The sequence below is a fragment of the Parambassis ranga genome, chromosome 7, assembly GCF_900634625.1.
Source record: "Parambassis ranga chromosome 7, fParRan2.1, whole genome shotgun sequence".
NCBI lineage: Eukaryota > Metazoa > Chordata > Actinopteri > Ambassidae > Parambassis > Parambassis ranga.
In genome coordinates, this window is record NC_041028.1 from 11811200 (window position 1) to 11829109 (window position 17910).

General features: G+C 40.9%; 1 protein-coding gene across 1 annotated transcript in view; it reads right to left on the reverse strand.

Moving 5' to 3' along the window:
• Positions 1–686: 686 nt before the first annotated feature.
• LOC114438958 (forkhead box protein J3-like) overlaps positions 687–17910 on the reverse strand; it is a 44088-nt gene continuing 26864 nt past the window's right edge. The window contains exons 6-13 of the mRNA XM_028410629.1: positions 14933–15034; positions 12779–12937; positions 7941–8154; positions 5854–6093; positions 4444–4545; positions 3052–3315; positions 2312–2413; positions 687–2003 (exon numbers count right to left, since the gene is read on the reverse strand). Coding sequence (XP_028266430.1) covers positions 1879–2003; positions 2312–2413; positions 3052–3315; positions 4444–4545; positions 5854–6093; positions 7941–8154; positions 12779–12937; positions 14933–15034 — 1308 coding nt within the window. The 3' untranslated portion in view covers positions 687–1878. The remainder of the gene's footprint in view (positions 2004–2311; positions 2414–3051; positions 3316–4443; positions 4546–5853; positions 6094–7940; positions 8155–12778; positions 12938–14932; positions 15035–17910) is intronic.

Genomic DNA, 17910 nt, shown 5'->3' on the forward strand with positions numbered 1-17910 from the left:
CGAGGTTAGTGCAGTAAAAATGGTAAATGACATTTTAATAAACACTGAAACAGATTTTAACTGCTGAACCGCCATACACAGATTATTTTAGACACACAAAAATGCCAATGCCAGTTTTTTTTTGTTAATCACTTATTTACAATATACTGAAAGTATGTACATGATGTGTTTTCTGAAGGACAAATAAAATACTGTCTCCATTTGCAGTTTTCTTTTTTTGTGTCAGTCTGTTTTTCAAGGGCAAACAGAGAAGTAACATACCGTTATTTACAAAGACAACAACACACAAACATAGAAGATATATATGCTGGTCACTGTAATACAGCATTTAATGGTAATAATAAAGAGTATTTTTTTTCCTTTTATTTTTCTACAATGACACCTTGTTTTGACCACCTGAACAATCACTGAGATCTTCCAACCCAAAAGCACTTTGAGGTCCCATATTTCACAGGAAAATAAGAGACGTTAAAGTCTTCAATAAATTTGTTTCCTATGCATTTTTTTTTTAGCTGCATTAAGCTGCACGCTAAAGGAAAGGACTATACACACCTGTACACACAGACAAAATAACATCACAGTGAAAAAAACAAAGTTGAGCATTTTGCTTAGTCTCTGCTCCCTTGCTGATCTGTTATTTTTTTAAATGGCTTTGAAACAAAGAAATAAAAGATTCACAGCCCCCCCCAAAACACACACATTTCTCTCTTCACTAGATGCTTTCAAGCTCAGTGTTGTGCAAAAAAACTGCTCATCTTCTCCTAATTGAGGCATCTGAAATCACAACCAACCTTCCGTGCTTGGTCATGAATGATGTGCACTTTTCCCAAAAATTACACAAGCTTGAAAAAAATAAAAAATAAAAAAATGAATATATCTCAGAAAATGTTGACCATGTCCATGTGTGGTGTTGTTTCCATTTTAATTGGTGACTGCTGTCTGAGCTACTGAAAAGCTTATTCCACAGTATTTTGTATTATTTAGCTTATAAAGCTGACAAATAAAGATATTAAACCTTTTTGACCACAGTCATGGGGGGTGTTTACTGTTAGCCAGCAAGAGTTAAACACTGACAGCACCGTACAACACACAGTTAACCTCACATGTGTAAATGGCAGTGACATGAATATGTTTGTGTGTATTACACCCTGAGAACATGACACGATGGACAGCTGCACAAACATAAAGTTTAAAACTGATGCCCGATGCGGCAAAATAACGATCAGGAAAGAGCACGCTATGGTGCATGAGTCCTTTTATATATGTTTTAACCAGCAGGTGGAGCTCCACTCATCACTGACTGAACATGATACACCATTACTTTCCAGAGCGAACAAAGAAAAAAGGGAAACTTTTGGAATGAGCAGTGAGTGAGAGAAAATCTGTTTTTCTGCAGAAAGTTTTGGAGAAGATAACTTTTTTTCTGTTCTTTTCAGACACAGGTGATGAACCTTTGCAGGAATGGGACACAAGTTTCAGCAGGAAACAGAAAAGGGAAAGCAATTCACAGACGATTTGACAACACTTTGGCGACTTGTAACCCTGTTGGCACTAGGAGACAAAACATGAGACATTTCAGAGAGCTTCAGGTGTCCTTTTGCTTTGGACAGAGTGTGTTTACATGTTGGCTTAGTCCAACACAATTTATCCCATTTTCTTTTATTTTTTTAATGATTGTCTTTATCCACCACTTGCGTCAAAAAAAAAAAGGCCAGTACGATTAGAAAAAAATATTTCCATTTGTTTTCTGTTGGATTGTCGTTAGTTTCTTCACACAGCTGAAAGGAGCAGGTTGGACAGTTCCATACCTCACGTCACTTATCTTATCACACATTGCCTCCCTCCTGTCCTCCACTCCCTCCCTTCATCCTTCGGAGTTTAGACAATGGAGTCCCAGTCGAAATCATCCTGGATGTCATCAGCGGCGAGCATGCGTCTCACCTGAAAGTGTCCTGGGGGCAGCGCGTGCTGTTGCTGCTGCTGGCTCAGCTGGCTGTGATGACCTAAACATAAAAGATGACAAGGAGCCTTAATAATGAGAGTTACTGCTAAACACACGATTCTCACTTCAGTGTAACCTGTCTGTTCTTGTTTTGACGAGGTAGTATTTGAAATACTAACATTCTACAAGGAAACAAAAAATAACTAATTTAACTAATGAATCTTGATTAAGTTAGGGAAAAATATTAGCACAGCAGATATCTACTCTAAGCCAGTCTTTGACCCCCTTGCTTGTGTATTTGCATTTCTCAGGTGAGAGATAAAACCACATCCAGGCTAAAGTCCTGCACTGCTAAACTGGAGGGGTCACCTGTCATGGTGGGAGCTGTGCTGCTCATGGGAGGCATGTGAGGATATCCTGGTGGGCCCATCAGAGAAGAAATGTTCTGTCTCGAGTCCATGTACATGTTCCCTGTGGAAGAACAGACAAAAGGGCAATGACTAACTGTCAAATTAGTATCCCGATTTTCACACACGCAGACTTGTCTTTGCAGGAGACAAGCTGCTATCGCGTGCGCACACAATTTCACTGCCATCTTATGCTAAGCCCGAGAAATCCTTTAGAATCTGCTGCCATTCAGTGGATTTCACACTGGTGAAATATCCTCTCGTCTTCATGTCTTTACTTCTGTTGCCATGGAACTGACAACATCCGTAATTCCCTTGTAAATATATAATAGGCCAACAATGGCACGGTGAGTAGAGACACTGTAATACAGCTTCAAGCCTTGAGCTCAAGACTTCATTACTGTGAGCAAGCGCAATTTTCATTTTTGGACCTGATTTCTCATTACTGAGAGAGAATACCTTATTTTTTGCTAAAAAATATATCATATACACATTTTGTGCTTCTAACATCATTTCCTTTTTCCATTTCTCTCCTTCCTTCTCTACAAAATCTGGCCAACAAAACCCTGAAACTGAATAAGTTAAGATTTCACCTCATTATCTTTACTTTTGACTTCATGACTGGACTCAGCAGTTATAAATAAAATGCAAGACTTTTACTATATAATCCTGACATGTACACAGTGCTTGTGAAAAACTGACCTGTGCTGATGTGTTGGTTGTGTTGCCCGTGCTGACTGTGATGGCTGGGCTTCGGGTGCATGGCTGCGTGTGGCTGAGCCGGGTGCTGCGGTGCTGATGGTGGATTTGGGTGTTGAACCTGAGGTTGTGAGTGGGTGGCACCCTGAGGGGGGATGACCCCTGTGGCTGTGAAGAACTGGTTGATGGAGGAACACAGGTCGGCCATCTGGGCAGGATCCAGGGACCAGTTGTTGAGTTCAGCCTGGCGCATGCTCTCCTTCAGACCTGACAGAGGAAGCAAAGATGGACCATGACAGTAAGTCAGTGTGAAGCTATTAATTATCAACCAAATAATATCACTATGAGGCATGATTCTTCCCTTTAGACACTTTAAAAAGACATGCAGTACAAATGTTTGTTTCTCATTAATTGCTACAGCAGGTAATGTTCAGCAACCTGGATAAGTTCTTCAGACATAAACTAGATAAGATAGATGCACTGCATGTAATCTGTAAATCATCAGGAAATATATCCGAGTCTATCTAACCAGGATGTAAACACAGTAAACACAGTCATGGTGATGTTTCCTTATTTTTTTAAATCAACAGCAGCAAATTAATGTTCAAAAAATGACAAACGATCTGTGGCATCCAGAAAAAGAGTCCCACTATGCTTTTCCTGTCACTATTGTTCTAAGCTTGATTACAAAGCCCAGGTCTCACTCTACTGACAACATGCCTGTTCACATCTAACAGAAGCTGAACCTCCTATCAGTATCTGCTTCTTCCAGAAAGACACACCTAAGCCTCTATCCAACGGCTTTGAGGTATTCTCTCTAAATCAAATTTGTACAGCTTGTGTTTGGCAGTGACAACAGCAGACAAGAGGGTTGGTCCCTGCTCTTTGGGTGTGAGCCAGAGACAGTGGAGGATGGTATTATCGTGGTGTGAGAGAGGTCAAGCATTGCAGAAGGGAGGAGAGAGAGTGCAGCCAGTGTGTGCTACGAGACCAGCCGTCGTCATCAATCGTGTGTGGATGTTGCCGGCTTTGTGCGCTGACCGTGGTAAGAGGCTGTTACTGAGCCGAGACCTAATTGGATTATCCACATCATACAATTGGGAGGAAGTGAGACAGCGTTGTGTGTGTGTGTGAGAGAGAGAGAGAGAGAGAAAACATAGTGCCAACCTCTCACATGCAGGATAATGACTTTTATTAGGCCACTGCTATTACAACACTGGATATTATAATATTGTGCCTCAAGGGCGAGTGTATATGAAAGTGCTGAGAAGAATCGTAATGGTTTAATTAAAGTAACTGATCGGCATCATAAGCATTTTATCAATTTTTTCTGTACTGATGGAAGCTTTAATTCAACAGCAGGACTCTACACACACACACACACGTGTGTCTTACCTTGAAATGGGGAGAGGTCTACATCAGCCCAGTTGTAGCTGGTGGCAATGCGACAGCTCTCCTTCAGCCAGTCCAGGTTAGGGTACCAGTCTGATGACAAGCCTGCGTGACACACAATAAACCCCTTGTTGAAAATCATTTTAACAGAGTTGAAACAGTAATGGGATATACTTCAATGTTGACCCAACAGGACATTTGCAGGTTTGATGCCTTTGTGAATAGAATTAATGAAAGACTGCCTCATGTGCACGTATGTTAAACAGGTTTCTTTTTATTTGAGAAATGCATGTGATTTCACATGTATGTGGTTTTGCTGTTACATTTGCTACAGACATATCCACTGATTTCAGGAATAACATTTAAGATTGTCTGATAAAGGTTGAGGAGATTTTTGTCTTTTTGTTATTCAATGTTTGATCTATAAATAAAAAAAAAAACAACCAGTTTCTTAGGGTGCAATTCGCTGTCTTGAAATTACATGAATGAATGAATGAATGAATGAAGTCATTAAAGAGAAAAAAAAGTTCTGAAAACAACCACAAGGTGGTATGAGTTCACACAGGAAGAATCCAGCTGCAGCTTTGCCTTTGAGAGAGAAAAAAAGGAAGCTGCTTTTCACTGCCTTCCCCACCACAAACTAAACAACAATAGATTCTCAGGCCGTGGATCAAAGACAGGGGGTTGCTTTCATTCATCCACAGCTTGGTTGAGGGGAATACTAACCCAGATAAATAATGTCTGAACAGTCTTTTTCTTTGGCCTGAGAGTTTTGCTGGAGAGACACAGAAAAGACATAGACTGGGAATATGAGCAAGAACAGGCTCGGTGAAGCTTTGGAGATACCTGTATCAGCCCAGCCTCATAATGTTAAATACTCGGGGACCTTATAGTGGAAGAATATAATATAAGTGTAATGAGTCTGGGCAGAAACAAGCCTGTTTCGATGTTACATTTACACCAATGTGGCTTTGGGAATGTAGAATCATTGTTTGGGTCTGGACTGCATCAATATTATGTGATAGGAAGCTATACAATACGCTACATGCACTCCAGTATATAGCAGAGGGGAGAAATGGAGCTCAGGCTTCCAAACTTCTTCATACCATGGAATCAGAACCGACGGAGCTACAACACCATATTTTACTTCTATTTGCAGAGTAAATATTCATGTAGATCTATGAATAGATACTTAAGAAAACCTGGTGTTAAATTGGTCAGATGTTTTAAATGGTTTAATGTGTACAGTAACAGGCTTTAAGGGAGACAAACTGCTCCTGCTAAAAAAATGCATGCTATCTTTAAAATATTTTGCTTGGCATGTTTCTCTGTATAGTAAAATAATTAAAAATGATTAAAAAAAAAAAACAAATCTCCGAAAAGTCAACAGGAACTTCCCCCTGAGGTCCTCACCTGTCTGTACAGTGTGACTCTGGTGGGAGAGTGACGGGTGCTGCTGACTGACGTGCTGACTGTGCGCCTGGTGCTGGCTGTGGGCGGAGTGGGGGGAGAGGTGAGGGTGGTGAGGGTGGTGAGATGTCTGGCCGTGGTTGTGTTGGTGGTGGTGGCCGCCGCTTCCTGCACCGGGAGAGTGCTGGTAGGAGCAGGCAGTCCGTGCCTGCTGAGAGGAGTCACTGGGCATGCTCATCAAACCTGAGTGGAGGAATAAAAAAGACCAAAACTTCAAAAGAAGCGATAAAATATAAGCACTTAACCTGGTAAATAAGATGTGAAAGATTACATATCGATATCTTTCCAACACACACACACACTTTCTCTCCTCATTAACTTATAGAGGAATTTTGTTCTCATGCGCACAGCAGAGGATTCTTGTGAGATACAGTTTCTTACAAGCAGAGGTTACCCCAAGAGTGTCTTTTATCTTCTTCACTTTTCATCATGGATCCTGACAGCTGCAGAAACTTTATGTTGGCAGCTACCTTGTTAAATTTTCAGGCGTTACATTGTTGTCTTTGCTTCAGGTATAGTTCTGGACCTTGGTTGTCCTGCTTAGGCTTTTGTGAGTAGTAGCACCGCATTCTTTTTTTTCTGTTGTTGTTGAAAAAATTCAATGTAACATCTAATGTGTCTTACAAGGGCAAAGCTGAACAATCAATTAATGTGGAATGTTGACAGAAATCAATAAGCGGATCATCAGGCAGCCTTCTTTTCTTTTATCCTTTCTGTCAGCACTTGCATTCTTAAATCTGAAATGTCAGACTTTTGCTAGGAGTATTTTGACTTTTTATCTGTAATTTCACTGAAAGACAGGACAACCTGAACGCTCAGGTTAAGTGCTTTACTGTTATTTTTTTGACACAACGCAACTGTGCTTTCAGCACAGTTACTTTCTAATTTATTGCGTGGGTGTGATGAGGGCTATCATGTTTTATATGTGTGAGGAGTCCCCTTATTTTTAATATGACATAAGGGAAAGTACAGTATAGCTTTTAAAGCCAGAGTGGAAAATGAGTTGTTTTCATGCCCGACTTTGTAAGCTGGTCTAGTTAATGATTTATTTATTCACTCTTTTGGTTTGTTTTTTTGTCTCTATTTGACCTGTAATTTGTGACTGCGACACCACCTGAGTCAGTTACAGTCTGGTATGTGTGGTCTTGGACTCACTTCGACTTCTAAAGGAGACTAAAGGAGCTCTGCTGTCTGGATGACTCATTGTGACTCAAATTCTCAAATACAATGACTACTGACACTGTTTCCTGCTAAGCCTCACACTTAAGGGACCCTTTCAAACATCCGCTAAATCCATTTTCTTCCTCAATTTCCTACTAGATCTCTGTTGTTGTATCTGTTTTTTTCTTCTTCAGTGAGTGTTCTCATTGTCTTATCTTTTCTGTTTGTGCACCCTCCTGACCACAAATTGAAGGGGACCTTGTCAGAGGGTGAATCCAGGCAGCAGTTTTGGAGCTCAACAGAGCGCATCAATCTCCTCGGTTACAGAACACTCATTTATGTGTACGGGAAGAAGAAAGAGCGTGAGGGAAGGTGATAGGAGGATGGTGAGAGAGTGGGGGGGGGTCCAAGAGGGAGGAGGCCTGGTGACCTGAAAGCTTCAGGAAGCAATTAGCGAGATGCTTCACAAACTTTAGAACCAATCTAATTAGCTGCTATCAAAGCTGCAGAACCCTTTGCTCTGCTCCACTACAGATGTGTTTGAGTTTTTTTTCTCTCCTTCTGTTGGATTCTTACTCTTAATTGCCTTTACTCATTTGACTGAGCGAGCTGTAAAATGCAGATATGCGGAACAACAGATTGTTTGTTTATTAAAATACAGCAGTGTGTGGTGGAGGTAACTACTGGAATACTGCAGACCAATGTCAAATTGTTTGAATTTCAAGGGGAGTAAATGCTTGCCTGTTAATTACGTGCATGAAGCCTGACACAGGAGTTTCCATTTTTGTTCTGCAAACACACGTGTGATTATAGATGGCACATGTGAACAGACACATTAATCCACATAGAAAATGAGAGCTGACACCCACCTTGCTGTGAGAAGGACTGCTCAAAGACGCATTTGTAAAGGCTGCGGAAAGAAGCACTGAGGTCCTCAAAGTCTGAGAAACAGAGCTGCTTGTCCCGTGTCTCCGGGACGGGTAGACCGTACTGGGGCTGCGGAGGAGGAGGAGGGAGTGGTGGAGGTTGAGCGGGCTGCTGGAGGCTGAGGGACTGGGACGAAGGCTCTGAGTGGCTACTCACCTTAAAGACAGACAGGGGGAACGGAAGAGAGCAGACAAAAAGAGACAATTGAAAAATCAGTGAATGTATTGTTTCCAGAACAATAGATGAATTCACACTGTGGCTGAGAGAGTGAGGTCAGATGTTGGGCAACTCAGGTGGTGTTACAGCATGGCAGAGGCAGTGGGGGTGGAGGAAACACACAGGGTCTTCCAGGATAAATATATTCCGCGCTGATCATATATGTCCATATGTAATTGCAGATGACTGTTCAACCATGGCGAGGTTTGAGTCAGCGACTCGATGTTAATTCTCCTTTACTCAGACTGTGAATGTGATCACAATGCATACTGTATTTAAAATACAGTAGAGATCCCTAAAGGTTAAAGCAGGAGGAGAAGAGGAAGGTGGTAGGAGTTAGCTGCTGCAGACTTTGTGTATGCGTATAGAATGAGTTGCAACTTTCATACAGTTTACAGAGTTTACAGACTGCCTGGTGTTAGAGAAGGGGCAAGGACGTGCAGCAGGATAGATCACATGAAGCATGTGCCTGTAACAATATCTGTGCCTGCCTGAATACAGCGAGCTTTCAAGGTAAAAGCTTTTAGCATTGACATTTTTCATAAATTCACATTTTAGCTCTGCAAAATAGTTTTTAAAAATGTTTAAAAACAGCTAGCCATGGACCTTCCTGTTAAGCCACTTGAAATGTTTATTCTGCACTCTGTCCAACAAGAGGGTATAAGCATTGGCTTATAGGCATTTAAATATGACATCTAAGGAAACAAATCCAGACATCGTCCAGAGTCGTGATATAAAGTCTACTGTATTTGAACACATCCACAATATTAACAGAGGAGTGAAAAACAATATGTAGGCAGGCCAAAAAAAGGTATCCTGATATTTGTGTGTTCATGTACAGCTCCACCGGCTGATCCACAGTGCATGTGTGAAAGGAGATTGTGTCAGGGATATTCAGCAGAAACAACAGTGATCCCTTCTAGAGAAATGTACCGACCTTTAACCTTTTATCAACAAACAAAAAAGGAAGAAATCTGGTTTCGGTAAATAAGAACAGATTACAACAAACAAGTCACCATGTCAAGTATTGTGATGAAGCTACAAAAAAACGAATTAAAAGTGCAGGAAACGAATGCCTGTCAAACATGTCTGTTAGAGGAAAATAAAAGCCAAGAGATCTGGCTACCGAAGTGGAGAGGGTTACTTCCTGTCAGTCATCACAAACAGAAACAAAGTCTTTGCTTCGCTGCCTGTTTGGACCTAGTAGCTGAATCTAAATGGACAAACCTGAAATTCAATTGGAAGTGCTGCAGTGTAAAATCCAATAACAATCACAGAAGAATTAAATTACATTTTTATGTGTGCCTTTCAAAATTATTTGTTTATATAAATAACTATTACAGACCCATTTTAATTCAGCCATTCAGTATTATGATCACACCAAATTTAATTTTACACTATTAAAAGATCTTTGCTGCCACAGATTTCTTTTCACATAAACACACACACAAAATCAAAATACATTTCTGCCTCGGACTGGGAATGCAGCCTGCCTTCCTCCACCCTCAATCATCTCATCCCAGCTGTCATCTTCCTCACCATCCACCCAGTGAACACAAGCAATTTGCTGTGATCAGTGTGCTTCTTTCAATATAAGCCACCTCACCCACACATCTACATCCACCCAATAACGACAGCTCTCTCTGTAAACTCTCTCGTTGTGTCTATGAGATCTGTGCCAGCGATGCCACCAGTAATCACTGTCAGTCAGGAGGGTATCACCTGCGCCAGGTAATGAGTCAGAACTAACCCTGATCCCACAGGACTAAGACCACAGATGAGGTCTGAAAAGACGAAGGAGGAGGAGGAGGGCGACGGGTGGAGACGGTGATGCAGGAAGGGGGAAAACAAAAGATGGCCTGTAGAAATGAGAGGTTAACGAGATGAGATTGCGCTGACCTTTGCTAATGCGGGCGGGAGGTGAGCGGGGAAAAGTGATTGATGGTAAAAAGGTGAGCAGCTGTTACAAGGGAGAAATAATGAAGAGCTGGGATTTTTCAGCGCTCCTGTCATTTTGGACCAAATGTTTCTGAATAGACAGGGGCCTTTAAAATTGTATTATATTTGTTTTAAAGCTGCAGACATGAACACTTGCAAATGCATCACATGCAATACGTATCAATCTAAAGTAAAAGAAATATAAGTTGTGGCAACATCATGGAAGATAAAAACAGAAAGATACACAAAGAAATATAGAAATACAGAAAAGCTCCCACACTTCAATGCCATGCCCTTTATTGTATGTGTATGTATCTGGGTTTTACATGATGGAGGCACCACAGGAAAGATGGTGGGGATGCTAAAAACATTCTGATTTGATGTCTGGAGCTGTAGATTCAACACTTAACAGTGAACACTTACTGTCATACCAATTTCACATTGTTTTTTCATACATTGTTAAGTAGAAGAATACTGATGACAGCTGCTTTATCTATTCAAAAGCAGAGGTCAGGCCACTCCTCCTGCCATGTTTTCTACATCCTTTGAACCTGTTGTAAATCATTCAAACATGTTGTTCTGCTGGATGAGTAGTCTAATCGAGTCATAAATAAGGCAACCTATTTTCCATCTTACACACACTCCTTAAGAAACTAATCAATTAAAGCTGAAGGACCATATTTTGAGGAATCATTTTAACAGCCAGTGTCTAAAATGTGGCTGAGTATGTTTATGTGTATCAGCAGTCTGCCAAGTCTGGGGTGTACAGTACTTCACATTGGCAGAGAATGTAGGCATCATGACAGCAGACAACATTTTATTTATGAAAATAAGTGTGTGTGTGTGTGTGTACAAACGCAGATATACAGTAATGGGTGGCTACTGGTTTGGCTACTTCCGTTGGCTCAGGCCTCAGGCATCCACACAGTGTCAGTAACACAGTATAGCAGGGTCAGAACTAATTTGTAAAATTGCAGCCATGTTGGAAATAATATAATCTGATCCAAATAGCTGCTGAATATACGACAACAAAAACTGGTTGTGCATACTGTAGACACAAATAAAAAGTGACCTCAGCTTTTTTCTGACACCTGCATGGCTGTTCAACCATGACAGTAAGTGGGTTTGAATGTCAGTTTTTTTTTGTGTTTGACAGTTACAGACAAGGTTACGTGCCTCCAATCTCAAGTTTAAAGTTATCTGAAAAACCGTTTACCTAAACTTAAACCACAGACTGAATGAAGCCTCCATTTAATCACTCAAAGATTTCATATGGACAGTTTCGAAGCTCAGTGCGGTGACTGACCATTGCCAAATAGCAACGAGGTAGAGCATGAGTGGAGCAGAGGCAGGTGACGACACCTACCATTTATAAAAGTCGGCACTCTCTAAAATATGGCTTAATATAATTATATTAAAATTCCTTTTCCAGAAAATTGGCACACTGTAAAAATTCTTATTGCGGCTGTACAGTTGAACATTTTAACTTGGAGGTCTATTGTGATTTCGAGCCACCCTCCAGTGGCCATTTGCAGCACTGCACATGTAGTTTTCTTACACTTTACCATGGCTTTGGATGCTGCTGGTTGCCTAAAATGTCTTTTTCATTAAAATTTAATGTCTCCCTATAATTTACCAGTGTGGATCCCCACAACGTGCAGGACCACACAAACATAGCTTTTCCTGTAAAGAGGCAGAGGGTGTTTGAGTGTTTAATGTCTGAATGAAGTATCTACTTATCTACTTGTACACATTTTAGCTCCTTTGTTTCAAATCTGTCCTGCATGAGAGGTGACAAAAAGATAAACTGGAAACACAAAACGATGACTGATATTTTCCTGCAGTTTTGTTTTGCAACCATCATTAAAGCATTCCAGCTTTTCCCGCAGGTTTAGAGTATATTTTGTGGAGTTCCACCCTGAGGGGCGTGAGGAGCTGTGAACAGTATTGATAGTCTGCTGCAAAACAAAATCCAGCTACATAATCAGTGCATATAAATACAACATTCATATCAATAGCCGCTTTCAATTGCATTTCCATACCTCTGGAAAGAATAAATAATAAGCTGCATATATGTATATATAGGAGACACTGACTTAAACTTCCCATTTGACTTGAGTGTCACATCGAAGTAAACAGTGGTCTACTGTGAATGAGTTATTTTATAAGGAAGCACAAGTGAATTTTTGATTTTTAAAAAGATGTAAGAACATGTCTGCTCATGCCATCTGCTAAACTGATCTTCTTTTAGTATAATGAATGTGCTCTGCTAAAGCACTGAAAATATATCTGACTGAAAATCTAACATAAAATGAGCATTCCAACAGTGTGCTGTAAATCCAGAGCACATGTCGTTAGCTGGTTGCCACCTCCTCAGTGTGCAAAGGGTGCAGCAGCAGGCACCTTCTGTACTGAATGAGTGTCTCGACCGGTGAATGAATCATCCAGATTATGACAGAATCAAGTGAAAATATATATAAAAAATAGTTTGACATTTATTAGTTGGTGGTAAAAAGTAGGCAAATAATTGAGACATTTTCTGTAGCAGCATCACAGTCCTTAGACATAAGAAAAAAGACATTTTTCAGCAACAATCAGTGGACTTGCACCAAAATGAAAGACTTACTGGTGTGTAGCTGTGTACATTGCTGCCACTGCTGACGGCGGTGTTCAGGTTGTTAAGGTTGACGGACGCCAAACTCTGCTCTGAAAGACTGTTACTCAGGCTGCCACCCAGACTCCCAGGACTCTCGCTGCCTTCTGCCTCAGGGTTGTACAGTGCTACCTACACACACAGAATAACATGACAATAAAGGCTATTATGCAAGGCTAACATTTGGCCAAAACCTCAGTGATTCATGATTTTATTGTGCCTTGTGTTGTTACTCTCCCTTCATTTGCCAAATCCAGGCTGATGAGTACACTGCACACCTACTGAAGTTACCCATGCTCCATTAGCTGATGGGACAACTTGTGAGGAAATGTGGACATAAAAGTGCTGGTCTATGCAAATTAGGCCTTCTGCTGCATAAAAGCTTTGCTTGTTGATGTTTTATAAGATGTCCTGACCCAGAGAACACCTACAGAAATGACTTTGACACCAATGAAGAGGCAAGTTTAGCTTCTGAAGAACTGCACAATGAAACGTCTTGTGGTGGCACATCACAAAGCATTTAAAAGCGGTGCCTCAGGATTATGTTGAATCATGTTTCTCTTGTTTTATTTGACTGTCAGGACTTGTGAAGCAAAGCACTAGCATTACCTCCAGGCAACATTTAATTGTATAGACAAATGTGAAAATACAGCCTTCGGGTGAGACAACAGTAAGGGCTCTCTAGGGCAGTGCTCTACCCTGTTGAACATCTTGTAGTGGAAAAAAGAAGTGATTTTGAGTCGTGTTATTTCCAAGTTATCTCTGATTATTGTGAATTTAGTGAAATCTGAAGAATGAACACTTAATTTGCCTTGCTGTGACATAGGAGCAAGGAAATTATCAGCTTACAAGATACAAAGTCTGATTATGAATAACATTATCAGGCTGTTTTAGTTATTTATTATAACAATCCCTATAAGGTAACTAGTTTTTTTAATTTCTAATTCAATATATAGGACTGTCTTTTTAAAAAGCACAGTCATTCTGCAGTGCACACAGAAAATCAGTGAGCAAATGTGTTACAGAAGAGGCTCTGACGCACTGCTGTGCCTGCAGGACGCCACCTGTCTGGATGTGGGTGGATATCATTGACGTTGGCATCGCCATCTTTATCATCAAGGTCTTCCTCTCCCTGCTCTGAATCATTGTTTCAAAAATGAATGTCTGGGAAGAGTTTTAATCTTTTCTCAAAGTAATGCAGGGTGAATGGAAACTGCACGGAAATATTGCAGCAACAGCTGCTCGATGATCGGCATCGAAACTGCAGCTTGGTTTCTGTTTTCAGCTATCAGTGTGATCAACCTCTGGAAACTGAAAAGACTGAATTCTGCTTTACTGCTTGAGCAAAGATCAAATTATATTAAATTATAATAATATGAAAGTCTACGAGCTGGACCAAATCTTTGACGTTTCAACTGACAAATTACTGATATGGGTTAAGTTATGTAATGTTAATGGTGTAAACGTTAAAAAGTGCTTCATATTAACAGATTCAGGGAAACATGAGTTCATTCCTTCACATCACGTCCAGAGCAAACACTAAGAGTTATTTGAGTTACTGTGGGACAAATTTCCTCTTTGGTCGAGGTCAGACGAACAGGTCACCTACCACACATCATGCTGTGTGTGTGTGTGTGCCACATCAGACAGGCGTCAGAGGTCCCAGTTGCAGCTTGATCTCTGACCCTCATATAGATGGTCACACCCAGTTTAGTGTTTTAAGACAGAATGTGTGTGTGTGTGTGGCTGTTGCATAAGGTCATGTGTGGGAAAGTGAAGTCTTGAGGCTACCGCAGTCCCAGCTTTTGATGGCAAAAGACAAAAACAGAGGCTTTGCTACTGTTTGCTGCTGACAAGTGTGTGGTATGTGTGGTCCTGCGTGTGGGATTACTTGTCATTACAAATGTATAGAAGGATTAGGTGCAGTTGTTTAAAGAAAAAAAAACATTGTTGGACAAGCACTTACATGTAAGACTTCACAACATGTTCAAAATGTTTGTTTTGTAAGTTTGGTACCATTATTTAGGCAAATTGACAAAAGTCCTTGTAAAATCCCACTAGCTACACTGATTCATCTAGCCTAGACTCCCACCCATGCCTCCCCTTGCCGAGTAGCTGGTGTCCTACCTTGTTGGTTACAGCATTGATGGCCAGAGTTGGGGACGCCCCTCCAGACATGATGCAGTCCATCCTCAGAGACTCTGACTCCAGACTGTAAGGAGTTGATGCCTGCAAGGAGAACAGACACCTACACATTGAAAGCCACACAGTGTATGATGACAATGAAATGAATCTGTCAGGATTAAAAGTCAGCACTTCAATACAACAAAGCCATTGTTGGTGTTATTAGTAACTCCTGTGCTTTACTAGGAGGATGAGTCTAAACGTTAAGCCACACAGTTGTGCGCGGTGAGACAGAATATTCACATGTGGTACTGTTTATACTTCAAGTGCACTAAAAAGGAAAAACCTAATAGTTACTGCCTCTCTCTATAGTGGGTAACCTTTTTACACAATTTTCTACATATATGTTTTTCTATTTCAGACCCCCAAAATCTTCTTTTATGCCAAAGAAACCTTTACGATTAACCCAAGAAGCTCTGACAATATGTTACATCGATTTAAACTAGTTTACTCCCCGGAGACTGATGAAATGTATAGCGTAAGTATACAAGATGATAAAAACCACAAAGCAGCACTTTTATTTCCTTTAGAGCTGACTGTGGGGAGATTACCTGATGCTGCTTTCATCATATTTCTTTTAATAAATCACGACATCAATAATTACCTATGTGATTGGCTGAATAGGCTAAGGAATGTGCAACACAATATTTTCTTAAAGAAATTTCTTTATGTTCACATGGAAACACATTTCCAGCTGTCTTGCCTGTTAATTATTATGGAAAACTACTGGAGATATCTAGATGAGTATAAAATGAGGAAGGAAATGAAATGTGACAAAGGTTATGAGAAATCTCTGTATGCTGCAAGTTCATGAGTCTTTAGTAAGCCTACTGATTCACCACCGTCATGCCCTGGGCTTAAACTGTGTGAACTAGTTCAGGCGCACTCAATTTAAATTGCTGGACACTTAAACAGCCTGGAAAGTGGACACATCACTCGCTCTTGATAAGATAAATCAAGCCATCCTCATGCATTATTCACGTGTCTAAAATATATTCAGTAGGAGTTCATTTTCTGTCCTCATAAAGAGCTAAAGTAGGGTTAACTGAGTGTGAGGATATGAGGAAGTATTCAAAGATCGATGAAGGGCTAAATTGATGCCCGCCAAATGAAAAAAAAAAACATTTAAAAAATAAAATGAGGAAGATATTTTTCCCCTTGTCTGACTCCTTTCAGGGTTCAAGACAGCTTGCCTGCCTCCCCAAACTGCTTACAGTAAGAGGATTGGTTGGCAACAATGCAATCTTTAATTTATGATAAACTCCCAGCGAAACGGGTTGTCGGTTCCCTGGTGGAGGCACTTAAAAAGAAGACAACGGAGAGGTGAAGAGAGGAGGAAGGCGTGTGGAAGAAGGCGAGGATGGGAGAATAGGTAGCGGGATAATTGAGTGGTGACAGACAGGCAGGCAGACAGGCAGACAGACAGAAAGGCATACAGGAAATGAAAGAGAGTGATTATGCTAAGGGCATCAGAGATGCAGGTACAAAACTAAATGTGCACTGCCTGTCTGCACATTTATACAATGCATTTATGTGGTTGACGTTTAGCCTCGCTGCCAGCTTGAAATCTTTCTGTAGCCTAGGTGCAACAAAACCCCAATGAAGTCAGTAAGACATATTTAGCGCACCTTTTTTTCCAGACGGTAATGCTGCCATAAATCTTAGCACTTAAAACCTCCCTGTTTCTCCTTAGCCCATGTGACAGCCCACAGTGTGTCTGCCAGCGGTGCAAGTGAGGCGTAAGAAAAGGGGTCGAAGGGCCTGTCCATGTAAGACGAGATGACAAGGCTCTGAATTAATTAATGTTTGTAATAAAAAAAATCGTTGGTGAAGAAAATATGTCTAACGGCAGCCCCGGGGCCTTCTGTGGTAATTAACTGGAACACAAGCCTAGAATACTCTTCGCTCTCCCTCCTCTCCTTCTTACTCCTTTTCCCTCCTTGCAGCTTGACTTTTTCCTCTGCGCTCCCTCTACCTTGATGTCTTTTTCTTTCTTTCTTTCTGCATCCTTTCTTTCACACCTCCTTCTGTGCTCCCCCAACCCTTTCTGTCTCTTTTACCTCAATTCTTCCTCCAATGAGCAACAGTGATTGTGCACTTTGCCGCTCCATGCCTGCCTGAGTTCCCCGGAGAGGAGAGGGCTAAAGCAGCAACGCGGGCAGAGAGGGAGGAGATGGAGGAGAGTGCAGCAAGACAAACAGAAAGATAATGATCAAGATGCACAAACAGTGACAGAGGCGCTGGATGAGACGACCATGATGAAAGACTTTGGTTTTCTCTCTGGTTTTCTTTAATGCGTACACTCGGAAAACTCTCAGTGGGTCGGCCTCAGAATGCAACGGTCTACATGAAAAATACAATAGTACCTGCACATAAAGCTCCCTTGTGAAATATGCTTTACTGGTAATGTTTTTTTTTTCTGCTCAGACCCCTGCACCTGATGGTTTCACTTAGTGGTGTCCCTACCTTGGCCTAAGAAAGTGGCATTTGTCATATGAACACCTGCCTTGGGTGATTTGAGCCCAGTTAAAGGCTGGGATCTCTCTCATACATGGCTAGTAGGACCCTCCTCTGCCTCCCCACTATCATCTTGTTAAATGCTTGTTATTACCCAATAATCAATCCATTCAATGCCTATTAGTGGTGTACCATTATCAGTTTTGTTACACTATACTATTAAATGCTGATTCAATGGCCATTAACACCATACAGCATTGCTCTGAATATAAGACAACCCTGATTATAAGACAACCCACCCTTTTTTAAAGACTAAATCTTGTTTGTTTTCCTATAAAGGACAATATAAAATAAAAATAAACACTTTATAGCATACCATAAAATAACCTGCAGTTCATTTGAATTTAAAAACAATTATGCTATCCTTAGATGGATGCCACATACTTCTACACACTTCCCTGTCA